The sequence below is a fragment of the Elephantulus edwardii genome, unplaced genomic scaffold, assembly GCF_000299155.1.
Source record: "Elephantulus edwardii isolate Elephantulus edwardi_28Jun2011 unplaced genomic scaffold, EleEdw1.0 scaffold00072, whole genome shotgun sequence".
NCBI lineage: Eukaryota > Metazoa > Chordata > Mammalia > Macroscelidea > Macroscelididae > Elephantulus > Elephantulus edwardii.
In genome coordinates, this window is record NW_006399822.1 from 14,122,346 (window position 1) to 14,148,201 (window position 25,856).

A 25,856-nucleotide genomic window follows, 5' to 3' on the forward strand; every position below is an offset into this window, starting at 1 on the left:
TATGAGCAAGAGCCTGTAGTGGTGAAGGATGAAGTTGATGCTGCTCTGAAAGAACTGGCAAAAAACAAGGCTCCAGGAGTTGACATCATACCAATTGACATATTTCAACAAACAGATGCTACCCTGAATGTGCTCACTAAGTTGTGCCAAGAAATCTGGAGGACAACTAACTGGCCAACTGACTGGAAGAGATCGATATTTGTTTCCATTCCAAAGAAAGGTGACCCAACAGAGTGCAGGAACTATCAAACACTATCATTAATATCACATGCAAGCAAGATTTTGCTAAAAATGATTTAAAAACGACTGGAGTAACATGTCAGCAGAGATTGCTAGATGTGCAGGCTAGATTTAGAAGTAGTCGTGGTACTAGATATATTATAGCTAATGTTAGATGGATCATGGCTGAAAGCAGAGAGTACCAGAGGAAAGGAATTCCAGAATATTTGATCGTGCTAATGCAAAACCTATACTTGGACCAAGAGGTAGTTGTCAGAACAGAGCAAGGAGACATTGCATGGTATAAAGTCGGGAAGGATGTACACCAGGGATGTTTTCTGTCTCCATATCTTTTCAAGTATAGGTTTCGCATAAGCACAATCAAATGTTCTGGGATTCCCATTCCTCTCAGAGTCAGCCACAGTTTGTTGTGATCCACACAGTCAAATGCCTTTGCATAGACAATGAAACACAGACAGACATTCTTCGGGTACTCTCTGCTTTCAGCCAAGATCCTTCGAACGTTAACTATAATATCCTTAGTACCACGGCCTCTTCTAAACTCAGCCTGCACATCTGGCAGTTCTCTGCTGACACGCTGGTCCAGTTGCATTTTGGATAATTTTCAGCAGAATCTTGCTTGCATGTAATATTAATGATATTGTTCAATAATTTGCATACTCTGTCGGGTCATCTTTCTTTGGTATGGGAAAAAATATTGATCTCTTCCAGTCAGTTGGCCAGGTAGTTGTCCTCCAGATTTCTTGGCACAACTTAGCACATCCAGGGCAGCATCTGTTTGTTGAAATATATCAATAGGTATGCCCTCTATTCCTTGGGCCTTGTTTTTTGCCAATTCTTTTAGAGCAGCTTCAACTTTTTCCTTTATCAGCATAGGCTTTTGCTTATAAGTTGTTTCATGAAATTTTTCTGTATCCACCAATTCCTTTTGGTACAATGACTCTGTATATTCTTTCCATCTTCATTTAATGCTTCCTGGATTACTTTATTAGTATTCTTCCCAAAGCATCCTTAAGTATCGCCACTTGATTTTCAAGTCCTTGAGCTTAAGAAATGCTGAACATGTTTTAAGCCCTTTTGATTTTCTGACTCCAGCTCTTTGCACATTTCATTATAATACTTCGGTTTTTCTTCCTTAGCTGTCCTTTGAAATCTTCTGTTCAGCTCCGTAATTTCTTGATTTCTTCCTTATCTTTGGCTTCTCGGCATGCTAATGCAATATTCAGACTCTCATCTGACATCCATCTCTCTCTTTTCTTCATCTTCTGCCTTTGTAATGACTTTTTGCCTTTTTCATGGATGATATTCTTAATATCCTCCCACAGCTCATTTGGTCTTCCCTCATTGGTGCTCAAGGCTTCAAACCTGTTTCTGAGATGGTTTTGAAATTCAAGTGGGATAGACTTAAGGTCAAATTTTGGCTCCTGTGGATTTGACTTAATTTTCTTCAACTTCAGCTTGAACTTGCGTATGAGTAGTTGGTGGTCTGTTCCACAATTAGCAGCTGGCCTAATTTTCACAGCTGATATTGAGCTTGTCCAGTGATTTCCACAGATATAACCATTTGATTCCAATGCATACCATCAGGTGAAACCTATGTCTGTAGCCTGAATTTATGTTTGCTATAAAATGTATTTGCAATGAATAAATCATTGAATGTGCAGAATTCTACCATTCTATCTCCAGCCTCATTTCTGTCACTAAGTCCATATTTTCCAACTACTGATCCTTTTTCCCTGTTCCCAGCTTTTGCATTCCAGTAACCTATTATTATCAATGCATCTTGATTGCATGATCTGTCAACTTCTGACTGCAAATGTTTATAGAAATCTTCTATTTCTTCCTCTTTGGCTCTAGTTTTTAGTGCATATATTTAAATGATAGTGGTTTTTCACTGGATCCTTATATGTGTATAAATATTATCCTGTCACCGCATTGTACTTCAAGATGGATCAATAAATGGTCTCATCCTCAGCATAGTAGATCATATGATCATTTGATTAAAAATGTCCCATGCCAAGCCAACCCACTTTGCCAATACCTAATATGTCAATGTTTATGCATTCCATTTCTTTCTTAACAATGTTTAATTTTCCTACATTCCACCATCTATTTTCAGGCTTCTTATTAAACCAGTGGTGAAGATATTTATTAACTTGATGTTTAGATATAATCCACAGAGTTCATGATATCATCCTTCATAATTTCTGATTCTCATTTCTTGAAGTTATTTCCATATTATGGTAGATGCATTTCAATCTACTTCTTTTGTACTCTTATTGTTAAATACATTACATTTATCTATATTAGAGTTCCAATAAAGATTTACATGTGTATTATTTATGAAATTACAATTTAAATCCATTATAAAAAGAAAGCAGAAGAAGTATACATTTACATTGCATTTTAAAGTACCTATTTTATTTTGCTTACAGAAGCTCTTTCTCCCCCTCCCATTAGTTTCTGGTATTTATTTATCAGCAGCCAGAAGAACTTTTATTAGTATAGCTTATAAATCAGGTTTTTATCAATTCATTCTCTCAGAGTCTTTTTTTTTTTAAAATATAAAATTTACGGGGAGAAGGGTGCAACAATGAATGAATGGAATCCCAAAATCTCTGTATATGTTCATTGAAATGAAAAATAAACAACCTAAATTTAAAAAAAAATATAAAATCTAGAGAGGTCTTAATTTTTGCAAGAGAGTTGTGCTGGCTCTAATACTCTTTGTTACTAGTTTTTATCTTTCAGAACTTTGAATATGTCTCCTACAGCTTTCTAAAGCCTTTGTTTCTGTTAATAATTCAGCTATTAATCAATGAGGGTTCCCTCACACATGATGGTCACCTGATTTTCTTGTTGATTTTGAGATTTTTCTCATTTTAGAGTTCAACATTTTTATTATGATTTTTGTGGACCCTTTGTGCTTTTCTTACTGGTCTGTTGACCCTCTTGAAAATGTAGATTAATATTTTATACCATGTTTGGGGAATTTTGAAACTTTTTAAATTTTTTTCCCTATTACTTTCCCTTTTTTTTCTTCCTGGTAATGAGCATATGCTTACACACACGTCAGGTACTAAATGACGTCTCACATTTCCCTAAGGCTGTATTTTATTCCTAATTTTTCTCTCCCTTTCTTCCTGATTGCACAGCCTTTTCTTTCTTCTTTCTGTCATATTGATCAATTTATCTTTGTTGTTTTTAGGTGCTGATGAGTCGAGTAGGACCCATAGCAACCCTATGAACAACAGATCTGAAACCTGTCCTTTACTGTGCCATCCTCACACTTCCTGACACATTAGAACCCATTGTGGCAGTCACAATGTCAAACTAACTGGTCGAGGGTCTTCCCTTGCCAGTCCTCCACCTTTCCAAGTATCACGTCCCTCTCCAAAGAATAGCCCCTCCTAGCAATGTGTCTGAAGTATGTGAGGCCAAGCCTCATTATCTGCTTCCAAAGAGCACTCTGGCTGCACCCTCTCCAAGACATTTTTCTTTTTTCTTTTAGCAGTCCATAATATGTTCAATGCTCTTCCCCAACACTACAGCTTAAAGGCATCACCTCTTCCTCTGTCATCCTTATTCATTGTCCAGCTCTCAGATACATATCAAGTCATCAGAAAGATTATGGCAAACTTTAGTCCTCAAACTGACATCATTACTCCTCAATAATTTGTAGAAGTCCATAACTGCGGATATTCCCAGTGCAATACAACCCCTGATTTCCTGACTGCTGGTAACAAGAGTGTTAATTGTGGATTTAAATAAAATTAAGTTGTTGGCGGTTTGAATCTTTTTTCCATCTATCATGATCTTGCCTATAAGTCCAGTGGTAAGAACCTTTGTTTTCTTGACATCCAATATGCAATCCATATTGAAGACTGTATTTTTTTATCTTCTGCAACAAGTATTTCAAGTCCACTTTCAGCAAGCAACATTGTTTCACCTGCATAATGCAGGTTATTGATGAGTTTCCCCTCTAATCCTGTTACCATCTTTCTCTTCATTGATTCCAGTTTCTCAAATAATTTGCTCAGCGTACAGATTGAAAAGATAGGGAGAATGAATACAACCCTGACACACTTCCTTCTTAATTTTTAACCATGTAGTATTTGCTTGCTCTTTTCACACAATAGCCTTTTGGTCTAGGTATAGGTTTTGCATGAGCACAATTAAGTGCTCTGGGATTCCCATTTTCTCAGTGTTAACCATGACTTGCTGTGATCCATACAGTCAAATGCCTTTGAATAATCAATAAAGTGTAAATAGACATTCTCTTGATATTCTTTACTTTCAGGCAGGATCCACCTGACATCAGCAATGGCCCTGGTGCCACTACCTCTTCTAGATCCTGCTATAACTTCTGGCAGTTCCCTAATATATGTGCTGTTCTAGCCATTTTTGAATGATCTTCAATATTTTACTCACATGTGATATTAATGATATTGTTTGATAGTTTCCACATTCTTTTGGAAAATCTTTCTTGGGACTAGGAACAAATATAGACCTCTTTGAATCTGTTGGCGAGGCAGCTGTCTTCCAAATGTCCTGGCATTGTACTTGTGAGCACATCCAAGGCTGCATCTGTTATTTAAAACAAGTCTACTGGTATCTCATAAATACCTTATTTTTTGCCAGTTCCTTTAATGCAGTTTCTACTTCATTTTTCTTTACCACTGGCTCCTGTTTATAAGGAAATTTTCCAGTTAGTCAAGTCTTTTTGGTACAGTGAGTCTGTGTATTTCCTCAATCTTCTTTTGATGTTTTCTGTGTCATTCAATATTGCCCATAGTATCTTTCAATATTATGACTTGAAGCTTAAATTTGTTCTTTGGTTTTCTTGGCTTGAGAGATGCAGAGTGAGTTCTTCCCTTTTTTTTTCAATTTCAGCTCTCTGCCCATTCCATTATAGTACTTCATTTTGTCCTCCTGAGCTGCCCCTTGAAATCTGTTCAGCTCTTTTACTTGGCATGATTTCCCTCTGATTTGGCTTCTGATGCTCTAGTGCAATTTTTAGAGTCTCTTCTGATATCCATTTTAGTTTTTTCTTTCTCCTCTGTCTTTGTAATGATATTTTACTTTCTTCATGGGTGATATCCTTGATATAATCCCACAACTCATCTGGTCTTCAATTACTGATGTTCAATGTTTCAAATCTATTCTTAAGATGATTTTGAAATTAAGATGGAATAAATCCAAAATCATATTTTGGTTTTCATGAACTTATTTTAATTTACTTTGGTCTCAGTATTAATTTGTATATGAGCAATTGATGGTCTGACCCACAGTTGCTCCTGGCCTAGTTTTGACTTCCTATATTTAACTTCTCCAATGATTCTTTCCACAGATGTACTCAGTCTGATTCATATGCAATGCATTGAGTGAAGTCCATGTGTAAAGTCACCATCTGTGTCTTTTATAAATGGTATTTTTAATGAGTAAGTTGTGCCAAGAAATCTGGAGAACAACCACTTGGCTAACTGACTGGAAGAGGTCTATATTTGTTCCCATCCCAAAGAAGGGCAACCCAACTGAGTGTGGAAACTACAGAACAATATCATTGATTTCACATGCAAGCAAGATTCTACTGAAGATTATCCAAAAATGACTGGAACAGTACATCAGCAGAGAAATGCCAGAAGTCCAGGCTGGGTTTAGAAGGGGTCATGGTACTAAGGATATTGTAGCTAATGTTAGATGGATCTTGGCTGAAAGCAGGGAATACTAGAGGAATGTATATCTGTGTTTCATTGACTATGCAAAGGCATTTGACTGTGTGGATCATAACAAACTGTGGCTGACTCTGAGAAGAATGGGAATACCAGAACATTTAATTGTGCTAATGAGAAACCTATACTTGGACCAAGAGGCAGTCGTCAGAACAGAGCAAGGAAACACTGCATGGTTCAAAATTGGGAAGGACGTACGCCAGGGATGTGTCCTGTCTCCATACCTTTTCAACCTGTATGCAGAACAGATTATCCAGGAGGCTGGGCTCTATGAGGAGAAGCGTGGCGTTAGGATTGGTGGACGATCGTAATGTAGATGACACTACCCTGCTCGCTGAAACTGAGGAGGACCTCATGCACTTACTGCAGAGGGTCAAGGACTGCAGCCTCCAATATGGATTGAGGCTCAATGTCAAGAAGACAAACATTCTCACCACTGGACCAATCGGTAGCATCAGGATGGATGATGAAGAGATTGAGATTGTTCACAGCTTCAGTTTGCTCGGCTCCACGGTCAACACTCTTGGCACCAGTAGCCAGGAAATAAAAAAATGTATTGCGATGGGAAAGTCTGCGGTTAGGGACCTCTCTAAAGTACTCAAGAGCAACAGTGTCTCTCTGGAGACTAAGGTGCGCCTGATACAGGCCATGGTTTTTGCAATCACTTGTTATGCATCAGAGAGTTGGACAATGACTAGGGAGGATAGAAGGAGAATTGATGCCTTTGAGCTGTGGTGCTGGAGAAGAGTACTGAATGTACCATGGACTGCCAAGAAAACAAGTAGATTCATCCTGGAGAGGGTTAAACCAAGCTGCTCCTTGGAGGCAAGGATTCTGGGGCTTCACCTGATATACTTTGGACATGTTGTAAGGAGAGACAGGTCTTTGGAGAGGGACATCATGCTGGGCAGAGTGGAGGGACAGCGCAGGAGGGGAAGACCCTCTATGAGGTGGATTGATTCAGTGACTGGGGTAATCGGGATGGATGTGTCAGAGGCAGTGAGGTTGGCACAGGATAGAGCAGGGTTTAGGGCTGTTGTACATAGGGTTGCTATGAGTCGCAAGCGACTCGACGGCACATAACAACAACAACATCAACAACAAGTCATTGAAAATAGAAAATGAGATCATTCTATTTCCAGCCTCATTTCTATCACCAAGCCCGTATTTTCTGACCAACTATTCCTTCTTTGCTTTCTCCATCTTTTGCATTCCAGTTTCCAATTATTAATGCATCTTGGTTACATGTTCAGTCAATTGCGAACTGCAAGATATGGCAAAAATTTTCAATTTTTCCTCTTTGGCTATAGAGACAGGAGTGTATATTTGCATAATGGTCATATTAACAGGTCTTCCTTGTAGGTGTATGGCTAATAGCCTCTCAGTTAAATATTGTATTTCATAATAGAACTTGAAATTGACTTTTTAACTATGACCGCAACACCATTCTTCTGTTTGTCATGCCCAGAAAAGTATTGTTTTTTGCTGTCAAGTCGCTGTGACCCATAGTGACCATATGTACAGCAGCTTTGAACCCTACCCTGTCCTGAGTCAGTCTCACTAATTTTGACACAGCTACCCTCATTACCCCAGTTATTGTATCAATTCATCTCATCCAGGGTCTTCCTCTCCTGCGCTGTACCTCCACCCTTCCAAGCATGATGTCCTTCTCCAAGGACTGATCTCTCTTGACCATATACCCAAAGCATGTGAGATGGAGCTTGAAAATCCTAACCTCCAAGGAGAAACTTGGTTTCATACTCTCCAAGACAGAACAATTTATTTTTTTGGCAGCCCGTAGTATGTTCAAGACTCTTCTCCAGCTCCACAATTTGAAGGCATCAATTTTTTGTTCTTCTGTCCTCTTTAGTCATTGTACAGCTTTCTGAAGCATAACAAGTAATTGCTAAGATCATGGCCTGAATTAGGCGCACTTTAATCTCTAGACTGACATCGTTGCTTTTCAAGACTGGGGAGAGGTCACTGACAGCAGATTTTCCTAGTGCAATTCGTCTTTTGATCTCTTTCTTTATATGTTATGAATGTTGACTGTGGACCTTAAAAGGCTGTAATTGTTAACAACCTCAATCCCTTCTCCATCTGTCATGGTGCTGCCAATTGGCCCTGTGGTGAGAATCTCTGTCTTCTTGATGTTGAGCTTCAATCCATATAGAAGACTAGAATCCTTGATCTGCAGCAAGCGCTTCAGGTCCTCCTCAGTTTCAGCAAGCTAGGTTGTGTCGTCTGCATAATGTATGTTGTTAATGATTCTTCCTCCAATCTTGATTCCATATTCATCCATATAAAGCCCAGCCTCCCAAATAATCTGTTCTGCATACAGACTGAAAAGTGATGGAGACAGGATGCATTCTTGATGCACTCCTTTCCTGATTTTGAATCATGCTGTGTTTCCCTGTTTTGTTCTGAGGACTATTTCCTGGACCAAGTAAAGGTTTAGCATAAGCATAATCAAGTGCTCCCATTTTCCTCAAGGTTAGCCACAATTTTTTTGTGATCACAGTTAAATACCTTTGCACAGTCAATGAAACAGATATTCTTCTGGTACTCTTTACTTTCTGCCAAGATTCATCTGACATTGGCAATGATGTCTGTAGTGCCATGACCTCTTCTAAACCCAGCTTGTAGTTCTGATCTCTGTCAAGGTACTGTTTCACTCAATTCTAGTTAACCATCAGCAGGATTTTGCTAGTATGTGATATTAATTATATGGTTTGATAACTTCCACACTCTGATGGGTCATTTTTTTTTTTAATGGAGATAAATCTGGATCTCTTCCAGTCAGTTGGCCAAGTAGTTGTCCTCCATGTAATTATCTGATTCAAACTGGCCAAAATTAGTCTGACTCATCTACTTAATGCCTAGTATGTCAGTATTCATTGTGTTCCATTTCATTTTTTCACAATTTCTCATTTGCAAACATTCCAGTTATTTACATTCCACATTCCAATTATTAAATGATGTTTGCCATTGTTTTTCCTCATTTTGACTGACTTCCAGTCTGGGCTTTACCAGTACTGCTATAACTATGTGTGTTCCTCGGGTTTTCAGAGGTCTGTTATTTAAGAATTGGATGGCCAATCTTGCTTCATAGTCTGTCTTAATCTGGGTCTGTTCTAAAATCTGTGCACCATGGGTAAACTTTGTGGCATTTGACATGTCAGTGATATAGCTTTCAGTATCACAGCAATCCACAAGTTTCTCAGTACAACAAACTGACAGACATACACTGTGCTAAGCATAGCAATGTTCTCAAACAAAACAAACTGACAATTTAATTTGTAACTCTAATAGCAAATCAATCTTCACACTAGACCCAGGATCAAATCAACTTTTGATTGCAAAGGCCTACCCACCGGATCCTAATTGGTTTAAAGAAGAGGCTTCAAACCCACAACTGAAATTAAATAAAAATAGCCAAACATTTAACATGTAATTGTTAATGAAATAAAAACAACTTATCTTCTATAATCCAACTGCTTCAAACAAGAGGCTCTCAGGCAGGCCTCAATCAACTTTTTATCATGAAATCATGTCCACTGGGTCCTAGTTGTTTTACACAAGAGGTTTCCAGCCACATTTGTTTGTTAATTAAATAAAAATGACCAAACAGCTTACACCTGATTTTTAGTTAAATTAAAAAAGACCAAATAATTGACACTTAATAGTTAATAAAATAAAAATGACCTACCTTCCAGAATCCAACTTCTTGAAACAAGAGAACACTCTAAATTTATTGATTTTATTACCTTTTGCTGGCTCAAAACTACTTGTGTGTCCTATTTATGCATTTGCTGGCCTAATTAAGTTTCTTTTTCATTATTATTCTTTGCAACTGCATAATTTACATTGATGCTATATGTTTTATGTAATTTTCTTGAATATTTTACATAATTGCTCTTTATGTTTGATGACATCATCATATCTTGCTTTTATTCTTTAAACATGGATTTCTTTAGATCTATGGATATATTTTGTAATTTTAGTGTTCACCTACATTCAACATCTGGGCCCTCTCAAAGGTAATATATATTGCCTTCAAATCCACCAGACGCATCAGGAGTGGGAGGGACAATCTCCTCCTGTGACAGTCGGAGATCTGATTTGATGAAACACCAAAACAAACAAACAAAAAAAGGTAATATATATTGCCAAGTTTTTTTCTCTACTTAAATCACATTTTCTCTTTTACTTGCATATTAGAAATTTCTGTTGCAAACTGGATTTTTAGATAATATATTGCATCAATTCTATATTGTTATGGCCTGTGAGATTTATTATTGTTGTTGTTTACTTGCCTGTTTAGTGAATTAACTGGAATAGATCAAAGACGTTTATTCTCCAGCTCCTAATCCCTCCAGTGTGAAGCTTTTGATGTTATTCCTCAGAGGATGAAGTCTTGGGCATTTATACAATCTTCGTGGCTGCCTAAGATAACTCTTGTTTCAGCCAGCCTCTTTTTGATTGTTTCTTTTCCTAATTAAGATTAGCCTGTTCTGCTTTACTCAATACTTTTCTAGCTCCACATTTTCAAACTGGCTGATATATATACATATAATTTTTTTTAGCAGTACACTGATGAATGGTTTGATCCAATTGAAGTCAGATCCCATATAAGGGTTAGGAAATTTCTAGTTTTAAAGTGAGTCTCTACCTTTACCTGGCAGAACCTCTGCATTATGGAGCAAGAGAAAGAACTACTTGCCACTGTCTGTTCCACTCCAGTTGGCCTCATAGAGGAAGATGTGAGGGGTGGGGACAAAAGTGACAGAAACTAGTGATATCACCTACCTATTTCAACCATCTACTCTGGATCCTTTGCAGTTTAAAGTTTGGGAAAGATAGAATCTCATGATGTTTACTATCCAGTAGATTTAATAGGCAGACCCAGTTTCTATTTACTATTCTATTACTATTTACTAGAGTAGAATGTAGAACATTGTCTTTTGTAGACTCTGTATTTTGCCAATTAACCTAGAAGTCTTTTGAAATTATGTTCCTGAGGTCCTAGGCTCAGCAATTCATTCATTCATTCAAGGCGCTTGGCTATGTCTAAGAACTCTAGTAATTTTGCCCCTGTATGCATTGCTATTTTAGTGGATTTAATCACAACACATATAAATATATGTGTGTAAACATATTGTGTCAAACATACATGTTTGTGGGTATGTTAACACCTGCCTTCTCACAAATTTTCAGCTGGTCTTCAGAGGTTGTAAATAACACAGGAGGTGATTGTCCATCTTTCTCCCTTGAACTACCTGGTAGATTCAAATCTTGAATCTTTGGGTTAGCAGCACAATTCCATACACACTGGCCACCATTGCTCCCTATCTGTCTACTAAGTATCTACCCCTAGATTATTATCATTATTTGACTGTAGGATTATGTATGTAATATTATTTACCTTTGTTGTTATTTACTCTTTTACTCATCTCAGTGTCTTTCTTTCCTTTATCATTTTGTGTTGTCCTGTGTCTAGTGTATGCTCTCTAGTTTGTTATTTACCCTTCCTTCCTCTCTTACCTCTGACAAACATACAGGAATGTTTCTTTCTTTACATCAGGATTGTAAGAAGATTCATCAACAAGGATTGTAAGAAGATTCATCAACAACCTACGTTTTGTATAAGACACAACATTGCTTGCCAAAACTGAGGAAGACCTGATACATTTGCTGTAGAAGGTCAAGGACTATAGTCTTCAATATGGACTGAAGCTCAACATCAAGAAAACAAAGATTCTCATCACTGGACCAGTTGGCATGACAGATGGAGAAGATAATGAGATTGAGACTGTCAACAATCTCAGTTGACTCGTTTCCATAATCAGTACCCTTGGCACCAGCAGTCAGGAAAGAAATAAAAAACCAAATTGCTGTCAGGGAACTCTTCAGAGTGATTATGTTAATCTGGAGAGTAAGTTATGCCTAATCCAGGCCATGATCTTTGCAATTATTTGCATAGGAAAGCTGGGCAATGAATAAGGATAACAGAGTAATTGATGCCTTTGAGCTGTACTGCTGGAGAAAAGTATTGGACTTCCAAAATAACAAATAGGTTTATCCTTAAAAGGATGAAGCCAAGCTATTTCTTGTATGAAGGGATTTTGAAGCTTGGTCTCACACACCCTTTGGGCTTGTTGCCAGGAGGGACCAGTCCTTGAAGGATATTATGGTTGGAAAGATTCACAGACAGCTCAGGAGAAGAAGACCCAAGATGAGATGTATTGACACAGTAACTGAGATAATGGCAGTAGGTGTATTAGAGACAGTGATACTGGCTTAAGATACAACAGGGTTTAGAGCTATTTACATAGGGCTGCCATAAGTCACAGGCGACTTGAAAGCACATACCAACAACAGTGGTCTCACAGAACATTTTGCCATTTTGTGATAGACAAAGTTTACTCAGCATAATTTCCTTCAGGTTGATACATGTTGTTATTGTTGTTATGTGCTGTTGAGTCTCCTGAGACTCATAGCAACCCAATGCACAGAAGTCTGCCCTATCTTGAGCCAGTTTCACCTACTCTGACACACCTACCCCATTGCTCCATTAACTGTATCAATCCATCTCATATCAGGTTTTCCTCTCCTGCACTGTCCCACCCTTCCAAGCATGGTGTCCTTCTTGAAAAGTATGTGAGATTGAGCTCCAAAATCCTAGCCTCCAAGGAGAAAATTGATTTCATCTTCTCCAAGACATACTTAACTGTTTTCTTGGTGGTCGATAGTGTGTTCAAGACTCTTCTCCAGTACCTCAACTCAAAGGAATAAATTCTTTTGTCATCCTTAGTTATTGTCCAGCTCTCTGAAGCAAAGCAAGTAATTGTGAAGACCATGGCACACCTTAGTCTCTAGACTGACATCATTGCTTCTCAGTATTCTGATGAGATCCCTGACAGCAAATATCCCAGTGCAATTCATCCTGACTACCAAGGGTGTAGAGCCAAGAAAACTGTAATTGTTAACAACTTCAATCTCTTCTCCATCTGTCATGGTGCTGCCAGTCAGCCCAGTGGTGAGAATCCTTGTCTTCTTGATGTTGAGCTTCAATTCATATTGAAGACTACAGTCCTTGGCCTTCTGCAGCAAGCACTTCAGGTCCTTCTCAATTTCAGCAAGCAAGGTTGTACCATCTGCATAATGTTGGTTGTTGATCAAGCAGTTTTCAGATTCACCTTTATGGTTTATTGTTGCATGATATTCCATTGTGTACTGTATCACAATTTATTATTTTTTTTTAGGATGACTCTTGTGGTATTTCTATTTCCAACTTTTTAAGGAAGCACCATATTATTTTCCACAGTGGTGGCACCATTTTATGGACCTATAGCAATGGATGAAGATTACAGTCACTGAATACTTGAATAAGATCATGTCTGTTTTGCTTTAGATCTTTCTAGTAGATAAGAACTGCAAGGATTTTGTTGTGTATTTATTGACCATCTAGAAGTCTTCTTTGGTGAAATGTCTGTTCATGTTCTCCACTCATTTTTAAAGTGAATTGTTTGGCTTCTTTTGCTATTGAGATGTTGCCATTTCCTTTTTTAAAAATTTTTTTTTAAATTTTATTATTTTGTGTGTGTGTACCGCCAAATTGGATCTGACTGGCACAGGAGGAGATTGCCCTTCCTTCTCCAGCAGAGCATCTGGTGGATTCTAACTGCATACTTCTGGGATTGTAGTGCAGCTTCTTACCACCATTTCTGTACATTTTAGGGATTAGTTTTTTTATACGATGTTGCCTCAGTTTTTCCCAATTAGTACATTCATTTTTCCTCTTTTGATAGTCTTTTGATGAGTTAGAAAATTAATTTTAGGAAAGCATAGTCATCTTTTTTGTTTTCTGTTGTTTGCAGTCTTTTAGTTATGTTTAATAGAATATTTATGTCTTGTATTAACTCTTGTATCTTAATGGTAGGGAGTTGTGCTGCCATCCCATAGGCATGTGGTTTAAATTCACCAGCTGCTCTGAGGGAGAAAGGGGGCCAGTCTCTGTCTGTATAATTCACTGCCTTTGAAATCCTGAAATGCTCAAGGGTCAGCTCTAAGTTGGTTCCAACTCGAAGGTATATAACAATGACTAGGGCCTCTAAGTTTGTCCCTAATTTTCACTAGGCCCTTTGCCAAAGATCAGTTTCCCATAGGTAGAGGAATTTACTGTTGGTTCCGCCATTCTGTTCCATTGGCCTGTGTGCCTATTGCAGCAATATCAAGATATTTTGACTCCTATGGCTGTCTAGGAATATTTAACACCACAAGGTAAATGTAAGACCTTCTACTTTGCTTTTCTTTGTTGGTGCTTTCTTTGCTTATTTAGGGTCTGTTCTTTTTCACATGAAGTTGAAGATTATTTTTTTTCCTCTTTAAAGAATGACTATGGAATCTGAGTTGGATTGCATTGATCCATGGATTGGCTTGTATATATTGGTTTGGATAACATTTCCACAATGTCCAGTATACTGAAATATGAGTATGGTATTTTTGTCAGTTTATGTAGGTCTCTTGCAGCCTAGTGGCAAGAAGCTGTGCTGCAATCTTGAAAGCACATGGTTCAAATCCATCTGTTGCTCCATGTGAGAAGGATGGGCGATCTCCTCCCATGCAATTAAATGCCTCTACAATCCCACTGGAGGGTCAGCTATGGGTTGGTTCTGACTTGATAATACACAATAACTTGTAGTAGAGTTTTCTTTCCTTAAGTATTTTGAATCACTGGTTTGATTTATATCAAACTACTTCATCTTCTCAGTAGTTATTGTAAATGGTACTGTTTTCAACTTGGTGTTTAATTTTATAGCTTTAATAGATTCTAAACAACATGATCCTAGCCATGGATTTTTCAATTGCTTCCTGTGCATCAGAAAAAATTTTGCAATGAATAAGGATGACAGAAGAAAAATAAATGCATTTGAATTGTGATGTTGGAGAAGAGTATTAAATACTCCATGGACTACTAAATGAATAAATAGGACTATATGGAGGAAATGTAATCAGGGTTCTCCTTAGAGGCAAGAAGAATGAAATCACACCTTACATACTTTAGAATTGTTGTCAGGAAGGATCAGGCCTTGGAAAAAAGACATCACACTTAAAAAGGTGGAGGGTCAGAGAAAGAGACAATCTTCAACAAAATAACAGGCTCAAGCATATTAGAGATCATGAGGACGGTGCAGGACAGGACAAGATTCAGTCTCGTAGTTCATAGGGTCATTATGCATCCTACTTGACTCATTGCCACCTAGCAGCAACAACAATTAACAACAATGACAACAACTAACCTCACTACCCTTTAGGGAGGTATACTCTTTGTTGGATATTTCTTTTAGCAGATTCATTCAATTTTAGATCTTCTTCTTTGACAAACATAATGACTTCACTTGTTCTTATATCAAGTGTACTCTTGATTTGGTTGGCTACCTAAATATCTTTCATATTTAATGTGTACTTTGCTTTGGATTATTTTACTAAATGTAATCTTTATACCAAAATGTTAACCTGAACACATTCTTATATGAGTTAACCAATGTTGCAAAATATTCTACCATTTGGGTTATTAGTCACTCAGTAACTTAGTGATAAGGAATTTAGATGCCAACCCAAAGGCATGCCATTCAAGTCCACCAAATGCTCCATGGGAGAAGGATGGGTGTTCTCCTTCCATATGATTTATTGCCTCTGAAAACCTGCTGGAGGGTTAGCTATGATTTGATTCCAACTTTGAGTGCACATAATAACATTTTTTAAGGAACAAATTATCTTTTAATGTATTTATAAATATTTTAACTACTTTTACAGCTAATTTTCTTGTTAAATTATAATTGTTTTATTATGTACTGTTAAATCAGAACAGACTCACAGCTGTGCGTTTCACAGTTGGGTTTCTGAAGCTGTAAATCTCACCAGAGGGAGTGTTAATCTTTCTCCCACAGATGTGGATCTGAACCACATGCCTTTGAAATGGTACTACAACTCCTTATCACTAAACCACACATTATAATTGTGTACCAGTAGCATACACTTCCTAAAAAACATGCCTTTGGAAACTCTATGAAATTTGAGAAACAATGATACTTAGAGAAAGGCTTCAGGCCTTTTGTTCATAGAGTCTCTATGAGTTGTGCTCAATTTGATGACAATCAACAAAAACAATGTAACAATATACTAATTATTAGTATTTCTGTTGTTGTCATTTGCCATTGAGTAGGAACCAACTCATAATTGACCCTCCTTCAGGTTTTCAGTATAATCTCATGGGAGGAGATTGTCCATCTTTCTACCACAGGACAATTGGTAGATTTGAACCCTGTGTCTTAGCATGGCAGAGCAGTTCCTTACCACTAGCCTACCAGAGCTCCCTTATTATTAGTATAATAGCACACTAATATAATAATAAATTATATTAGCATTTTTACTTTTATCACTATACTATAAGCTGCTTAGATAATTTTAAAAGGCATGTTAATTTAATACATTTGATTTTGAAGTTTTTAATTTTCCTAAAATAGATGATAAAAATTAATTGCTCATATTACAGGATCTCAGAATGATAAGATGCTCATTTATAAAAGCTCTATGATTTATTTAAGAGCATAGATTGCTGTACTATGTTACCTACTTGGTTGCGCAGCCGTCAAACATTCCAGTATTGATGAAGTATGGACAAACGATGGTAATTTTAATTTTAGTTTTCCTTTGCAGGTTTAATTCAAAGAAGAGAGCCTCTGCAGTACCACAAGCTGCAAATTTACTTGCAGAATAATCTAAAACAAAAATGAAGAGCCATTAGTCATAGAGTTAGTATTGAAGATATTTTAAAAATTGAACCAATTTTACCTCTTTTCAGATATATTGAGCAATAATATTTCAGATACTGAGTAATATTTCAGATAATATTGAGTATACTCCACTCTATCACTGCCACAGTATATACTTAAAAGCAAATCACTGAATAAATACAACATGGGAATTACCTTAATTTCTCCTAACCCAAGAAAAAAAAGGAGCCAATAGATGTATTCTTTTCTTTGGTTTTAGAAAAGAGAGGAATAGTGGAATTGGGGGGATGGGGGGGGATGGATTGCATAACAAGGAAAGAGTTTTTCTTTCTTTTCAAGGAGAAGAGTGAATTGGGGGGGAGGGTTAGGTAGGGAGAAAAGTGCAACAATGACTGGGGGAAAAACCCAAATCTGTTTCCTCTCAAAAAAAAAAAGAGGATATTCTTTTATTGTTGTCATGAAAAATAGCTCAAATGTCCCTCAACAAATGACTGGATTGAGAAATTAGAGTATATTCACACAATGTGCAGCACTCAGGAGCAATGATTTTGAAAAATATTGTATGACATGGCGTAGGCTAGAGAGCATTATGCTGAGTGAACTAACTCAGGGGCATAAGGATAAATACTGCATAAGACCCTTATTGTAAAAACAGAAGAATAACCAGTAAGGTGTATATGAATATCTGAAAAGGGACAGGGAGGGGGCAGGAAGGACAAGAGTGGAGAATCACAGAGTTGCAAAATTTGGTTGGTGTAGGGAGGGGTAAAAAGAAAACCAAAGTACACAAATGAAACACAATTAAACAAATTATTTTATGCCACCTAAGAAAAAAAATTTAAAAAGTCCCCTCATAGCAAAACCAAATAGAAATGTTTACCCACAGAATCAATCGTGGAGGGATAACAGGGGTGGAAAGAAAGGAAGAGGATAAGAAAAACTGATAGTTGGGTGAGGGGAAGGACAATATCAGTTGATCAAATATTGTAATTTATCAATGGCAATACCGGGTATATGAAAAAACAAATGATTTGTAAATTTTCACTCATACTTTTTTATGATTTTCTGAGAAGTATTACAATAAACAATCTATAACCTTGAAAAGAAATACATAACAAGAGGGGGATACAACAGGGGAGCTCTGGTAGCCCAGTGGTAAGAAACTGTACTGCTAACACAAAGTTATACAGTTCAAATCCACCAGCTGCTGGGAAGAAACATGAGTCATCTCCTCCTTTGTGACTTACTGCCTCTGAAAACCTGCCAAAAGGTCAGCTGTGGGTTGGCTTTGACTTGACATTACACAACAGCAACAACTGGCATTATACAGATGCAAATGTACCAAAGCTTTCCCTGCTGAAATAAGAGTTGATTGTTGTGATTCAATGCTAACTCATGGCTGCTCTTTTATTTCATCCTAAAAGAGGCCCCATTTCTGGATGCCAAGTACTGGGGAACACAAATATATGCGGTGAAGCAGAGTACTCACCTACTAGTCCATTAGTACCAATTTGTCCTGCTGCACTTGAAATGCAGACTAAGTGACCATGGTCAGCTGCAATCATGGCAGGAAGGAAGGCCTTATAAGTCTAGAAGATGTAAACACACTGTATCATTATTTTATTTATTTTCACAGTAAATGTTTGAGGAATTTGCTAGTTCATTGAACAACTACTGAACATATGTTAAAATTCTATATCAAAACAAACGTAGGTACTTTACAGCCACAGTCCTCAAAGAATTTATAGTTCATCGTCCATTAACCTATGTGGTTGTTGTTCTTGTTATGTGCCATCAATTTCACTATGACTCATAGCTACGCCATAATGGCTCTGAACCTTGCCCTATCCTGAGCCAACCTCACCATCTCTGATACACCTGACCTCATTGCCACCCACAGTCACTGTGTCAATCCTTCTCATCTGGGTTCTTCCCCTCTTCTCCTGTCACTCTACCCTTTCAACCATGATGTCCTTCTCCAAGGATTGGTCCCTCCTGACAACATGTCCAAAGTATACAAGTCAGTGTTTCAAAATTCTTGCTTTCAAGGAGCAACCTGGTTTCACTTTCTCCAAGACAAACCTGTTTGCTCTCTTGTCAGTCCATGGTCTGTTCAATACTATTCTCCAGCACCACAATTTGAAGGGGTTGATTTTTTTCTGGTATCCTTAGTCATTGTCCAGTTTTCAATGCACATCAAGCAATTGAGAAGATAATGCCCTGGATCAGGCACACCTTAGTTTCTAGAATGACATCATTGTTCTTAAGGACCCTGGAGAGGTCCTTGACCACAGATTTTCGAAATGCAACTCGTCTCTTGATTTCCTTACTGTTATTGCCAAGGGTGTTGATTGTGGTTCCAAGTAAGATGAAATCATTGACAACTTCAACCTTTTCTTTATCATGATGTTGCCTACTAACCGATTAGATCTACCATTTGACTTTTTTTCCCTTTCAAGTAAAGTATGTCCGTTAAATTAAATATATTTCCACTATTACAGTTTGCTAGAAAAAGTAAAAAGTAGTTTTTCTGGGATATGGAATTCATTCATGTAGTTTTTAGAATTTTGTACTAAAATTTATTTTTTTTTTCATCTTCCTGGCTATATCATCCATAAGAGTTCTCCTCACTTGAATGAATTAGCAGACTATGAGAAATCACTTGCAAAAGGACAAATTCCAGTGTTAGAGAAGCATGCTCTCGATAAAGTAAATACTTTTTTTAGTTATTTTTGGTCAAACTAATTCATTAATTCTGAGGCAAGACATTGATTCCTAGGGAGCTCTGGTGGCTTAGTAAGTAAGGAGTTGCACTGCCAACTCAAAGACATATGGTTCAAATTCACCAGCTTCTCCTTGGAAGAAAGGTGAGCTACAGCCTCTGAAAACTATCTGGAGGATCAATGCCTAACCTGGGTCAGTCCCAACTTCACAGCACATAACAAAAATAAGTTTGTATGCCTTGCAGAAGACCCACTGTTCTTGTCCTGGGGCTCCCAGAATGTTTTCTTTACCTTTCCCCTCAGTAAATAAAAAAATAAAACTACAAAAACATCAAGCTAATTGTTCTTGAGTTGATATTTGCTCATGACAACTTCATGTGTACAGAATAAAACAATTCCACAGATGTTTTATGGCTGTGATTTTTCAGAGACAAATCACCAGGTCTTACTTTCAGAGCGTCTGGATGTGTCCCACTTATCAACTCTCTGATTAGAAGCTAGACCATCCAGGGATTCCCTTACTTAGCACCAAGTCATTACTCCTAACTCCATGAACAAAGCAGACTTTTTCAAAACCAGGGGTGCCTCTTTCCCCTGATACATCATCTATAATAAAACAATGCAAACAAGGAGCAGGTTTGCCTGATTGTATTTTATCCAAGACTTGATTTTTTTCTCATGCAAATTAGTGACTTCCTAAAACTTTTCACATTGGTTGATGGGTTAGATAAGTTATGATACTCATACTACTCATTGCCATCCAGCTGAAATTGACCCATAGCTCACTCTCCACAGGCTTTCTCATGGGGAAGAGATTGTTTATCTTTCTCCCACAAAGCTGCTGGTGGATTTAAATAGTATGCCTTTTGGACTGGCAGCATGAGGCCACCAGAGGCCCTGGAGTTAATGATACTTTCCATAATGTTTCAGGTTAGAAGAAACATACATATTTCAGTGGAAATTAATTCAGAACAAATTGATTTTGTAATTTTGAACTTCAGACAGCATTGCAAATTATTTGAACTACACTTAAGTTGAGTTTCACTATTTCATAAATGATAACATTTTTTTGATAACATTTTGATAACATTTCTTTGATAACATTTTTAACAATTTGTGTTGTCATTCAAGGCCAAACTTAAGGACTGGGAGACTTCACAATAGCATTAAACTGGATTAACTTATAGGGCAAAAATGAGCAATCACTATTTTGACTTGTTTTTGGCAAGGCTTGATTTAAGATGGAAAATTTAATGTGGTATTTGCTTTATCTTCTAGTATTCTGATAAATTTAATGATACTCAAAATTATGTTTGAGAGCTAAAAAGATATTGTTTCATGAGTATGTATTTTGGATGTTTAAATTCATACACATATTTAAATGCATATTAATATCTATGAGCAAATATAACATGTATGAGAAAGAGGAAGGACCTGGTATTTTACCATTGGTCTTGTGGTATTCAGCCTGTTCTAAATGAGAGTATTAAAATCTTCTTTATGCCGCCAGCCTAGTGAGCAGAGCTTATTACCATGCTGGAAGGATATGGTTTTTTATACTTACTTGTAAGGACGGTAAACCTGAACTAACTTTTGTCATGCTTTCGCTGAATTGCAGAAATAGGAGGATTTTCCTTAATTAGCGATTGAAAAAATGAGAAAGAAATATTACCCAGAAATGAGACAAGGCATTTACGTGAAATGATTTCTCCACCATATTGTCTGGGGTTTCAAGGAATGATTTTCCTGTCACGCATCCAGCATTGTTGATGAGTATAGTGACATCACCCACTTCTTTTTTAACCTGGACAGAGGGAAGCAAGAAGGAATTCATGTAAAGTGCTGTGTTTGATATTTTTCTTTCGCAGGCTGTCATTTTCTTCCTTCTCTGTTCAGTTATAACTCAGTCTTTTATTTTTATCTTCCATGTATAAATTGAGTTATTTGAAAATATTTCTGAGTTAAAAACATTTTGTTTTGGTAATTTTTTGAAAAAACCTTGAATTTTTTTTTAAATGACCTAATGTTATGTTTTTACTTCCCGTTATTTCTAGTATGTTGATGCCTTTTCCTTCAGGGCCCCTAATGGCCAGGGATGTCAGGGGAGGAAATTTGCCTGTGAATGCTTTCCTTAGATGGCACTTATGTCCTCCTTCCTGGCCAGGACTGACAGGATACAATGCTAACAAGGAGCAGGCTTGTCTGATTCAAAATACAATTTTTCCACTTTACAGAGGAATAGCAGGGATCCTGCAGCATTTCACCCAACACTTGGCATGAAGGTACCCCTAACATTTCTTTGCTTAACTACTGTTTATAGACTCCTGTGATAAACTTGTCATAAAAACTACCCTGGATCTAATGACTGTCATAGGTATTGTTTTCTGGGTCCCACTACTAGGCTCCTACTGTCCCTTGTTATTCTAAGCACTGCTCTTTATACCCTATAAATGGGATTTTATTTTACCTCTAGTGTAAGTTTTCTAGGTGACACTTACAGAGCTGGTTCAGAAGTAGCTTGATATAAGCTTTAAAAATTACTTAAGAATCCTTTTCCTTTTTTTCCAGGAAAAGGATATTTTCAGTGTTACAACCAGCTCAAATAAATTTATTCTGGTTTGGACTCCTGTTGAGGGTTTACTTTGCCATCCCAAATATACCAAATCAGAATACATACACATGTCCATTGAGACTTCCTGGAAATTCCCTTTGATTCTTATGCACCTTTTTATGTGCCATTTAAAGCTCTGAATACAATCTGTTATTTTGCTTCCGAAAAGTAGCACAGCTTGCCTTGACTGGTTCTAGTATATGAATTGCTATGTGTGGAGCCTACAGTCGATGCAGTTTAGAGATACCAGATAAATATTACTGCTGATGCAGTAATCTCAATCATCTATGAAAGGAAGGCCAGTGAGCTCTCATGGCCTAGTGCTGAGACACTGTACTGCTATCACAAAGGCATGCAGTTCAAATCCACCTGCTGCTCCTCTGGAGAAGGATGGGCAATCTCCTTCTGTGCGATGTACTGCCTCTGAAAACCCACTGGAGAGTCAGCTACCAGTTGGCTCCAATTCGATGGCAAACAACAACAATAACATGAAATGAAATGTCAATTTTATGAAACTGACCTTGAACTGAAGGAGTTCGTTTCCTCTTAAATGGAGAGAGATAAGACAATCAGCTATCAATAAGTCATTGCCAAGTAGGAATTCCGTGGGAGTAAAGAAATCAAACAGAAAAGCAGATCAAAGAATTTTACTTAGAGGTAGTGGAGGAAAAAAAAAAAAAAGACAGATGATATCTAGTCCCATGGTGAAAGATAACTTTGGTTAAAAAAAATCCCCAAAAACAAAACACAAGAAAAATTTAAACAAGAAGGAAAGATTAGTTAGGGTCAGAAGGGTTGAGGTGGGAGATTATAATTTTGATTGATGAAAGTATATCTATAAAGTATCTTTTTATTGTTCCCACTTTCCCACATTTGTTGATAGCTCTGTTGTGGGGGTAGCCTAGGCTCTGAATCAAAATTTTCTTTGGGGTCACATCCAGCTCTGTCATTTATCAGCTCTGTAATCTGGGAAAATTCCTCACTCTCTGTTAACCAAAAATTTGTCAATTTGAGTTCTCCCAAGCTTGCATTGGAGGAATGACCTGGTTATGTACTCCCAAGATAGTCAGTCTCTATATGCTCCATAGAGTGTAGCTATACTCTGATACACAGGAGGGGATTGCCTGTCATTCTCCATTGCTGTCAAAAGTGAATTCTATCCCCAGGAGGAAGATAGAAAATGAAGAAGAGCGAAGGAATCTAGACCATCAGCGATCCCAAGTAGAGACTCAAAAAATAGAGTTTTAAAATACTAATAAATAAGAAAATCTCATGTTTGCAGCTGAGATTGCCAATGGGAAGGAAAGTTTCTGGGGATTCTGTTGTGAAACTGGGTTGCTTGCACCCTTTTAGATCATAGGCTAGTTGATCAGAGAGAGCTGACTTTGCTGCCAGGCTCCTTGAACTTAAATCTTGCTGTGCCAACTATTAGCTTTATGATTTTGGGCAAATTGTTCTTTAGTCTGCATTTATAAACGTTGTTGTGTTGTTCTTAGATGCTGTTGAATTAAATATTACTCATAGTGACCTTATGAACAATAGATCTGAACCCTGTCCATCCTGTGCCAACCTCTGACACAATCTCTGACACATTAGAGCCCATTGCTACAGTCACTGTGACAGTCCACCTGGTTGAGGGTCTTATTAATGATATATACCTTATTGGATGGAGCGCTGGTGACCTAGTGATAAGAATTTGCACTGCAACACTGCAGACTCAGAGTTCAAATACACGAGCTACTTCATGGGAGAAGGATAGGCAATCTCCTGTGATTACTGCCTCTGAAAACCTGGTTGAGGGTCAGCTATGGATCAGTTCTGATTTAATGGCACACAACAGCAACAACAACACCTTGTTTGATTGTGTTATGTTGTATAGACTAAATGACTTATTTTGTGTGAAAAGTGCTTGGAATAGTAACTACTCAAAAGCTCAGTCACTGTTAGAAAACATGGTAACTATATTTAAAAAAAAGTTAGCTGTTGGTGCAACCACTGTAGAAGGCAGTATGGCGCTTTCTCAAAAAGCTGGAAATAAAAGTACCATTTGACTCGGCAATTCCACTACTGGGAATATTCCCTAAAGAAACTAGAACTGCCACCCAAGCAGATATATGTATACTCATGTTTATGGCAGTTTTGCTCACAATAGCAAAGAGACGGAAACAACCTAAGTGCCCATCAACAAACAGCCTATCCAGAGAAGCTCTGGTATATTCACACAATGGAATACTACGCTATGTTGAAAAAAAAAAGGAACTCATGAAATGTTATACAAAATTGGTGACCCTGGAAGACATTATGCTGAGTGAAATATCTCAGTCACAAAAGGACAAATACTACATAGTTCCACTGTTGCAAAATAGGACTGACATCAGGTTTGGGGGGAAACTACAAGGGAATAAATAATGTATACTGCATTGAAAAAGATGAAGTAGAGAACTGTTTAGGGGGGATATATGATTAGGTATTATTGTCATGACAAAAGTCCAGAATGAAAGCTGTACAGTAGAGTGGACTATAGGGTGGGGTGAGGGAAATTGTGAAACAATGAAAGAATTTATTTATTAATTTTTTTTTTTACTTTTCAAAGAGAAAAGCAAACTGGGGGTGAGAGATGGGCAGGGTAGAAAGTGTGTAACATTGAATGCACGGAAATCTAAAGTCTCTGTAAACTTTCATTAAAAAAAGTTAGCTGATATTGTTAGAGGATTTATCAATATTCAGTGTAAATTGAACAAATATCAGTAGGCTAACTTTAAGATGATATTTAATCTAGAAATATACTACTTTCAAGCATTTTTTAAATCCTTAGTACATGACAATGACAGATATGCACAATAATAAAACTCCCCCCAAATCACAAACATCTCACAAAAAACAAGCAAAAAATGACAGGTAGAAGTAATTTTGAAGATTATCTAACCTAAATCCACATGTTGCATATAAAAAAACTTATAAACTAGAGTGACTAAATAAATTATATAACAAATGTGTAGCAGAATTAGGATGGAGCACAGTGTCTATTCATTCCTAAAGGTGAATCATTTATTATGAAAAGCGATTGGGCAATGCTGGATTTAGGAGGTTTGTCAATTCTCTCTTTACATTCTGGTGCCACTCCCTTTTTTGGAAGATACAATGTCACATTTACGACGTGCAGGATCAGCAGGACCTTGGGGGGTTTTAAAATACTTTTTCTCTTCCTTTCATTGTAAAAATGCAGACCAGATTAAATATTTCCCTTGCACTGTGAATATAAATTGATAAGAACATTAGTTAACTTACCTGTTTAGCGACATTGTAGACCTCTTGCCGGTTGCCACAGTCACATGTGTAGGTATATACTTTTTCACCACCATTTTTCTTGACTAGTCTACTTGTTTCCAAAATCCCTTCTTTGTTAATGTCCCACAGCACTAAAATGGCTCCAAGATGAGAAAATTTTATGGCCAACTCTCTCCCAAGTCCACTCCCAGCTCCTGTTATAAGTACAATTTCTCCAGCAACACTCTTTTTTCTCTTGGGAATTATACAATAAACTAAACTTTCTAAAAAATAATAGAAAAGTTTCCCTAATAGTTGGAAAGTGTCCAGAGTTGCCTCCATGTTAATTGACAGAAGAATGGTATGGTCTAATAATGAAAAAGATAATTGACAAATCAGTTACATTATGACCAAAATTGCAACATACAGAAAACATTTTTTACTTATCTTTGATATATATATTATATATACATATATATTTGAT

The 25,856-nt window shown here is 37.2% G+C and overlaps 1 protein-coding gene across 1 annotated transcript in view; it reads right to left on the minus strand.

Moving 5' to 3' along the window:
• LOC102844487 (short-chain dehydrogenase/reductase family 16C member 6-like) overlaps positions 1-25,714 on the minus strand; it is a 38,191-nt gene extending 12,477 nt beyond the window's left edge. The window contains exons 1-4 of the mRNA XM_006888894.1: positions 25,394-25,714; positions 21,167-21,298; positions 18,261-18,360; positions 16,612-16,756 (exon numbers count right to left, since the gene is read on the minus strand). Of these exons, the coding sequence (XP_006888956.1) occupies positions 16,612-16,756; positions 18,261-18,360; positions 21,167-21,298; positions 25,394-25,714 (698 nt within the window). The remainder of the gene's footprint in view (positions 1-16,611; positions 16,757-18,260; positions 18,361-21,166; positions 21,299-25,393) is intronic.
• Between the last annotated feature and the right edge of the window lie 142 nt (positions 25,715-25,856).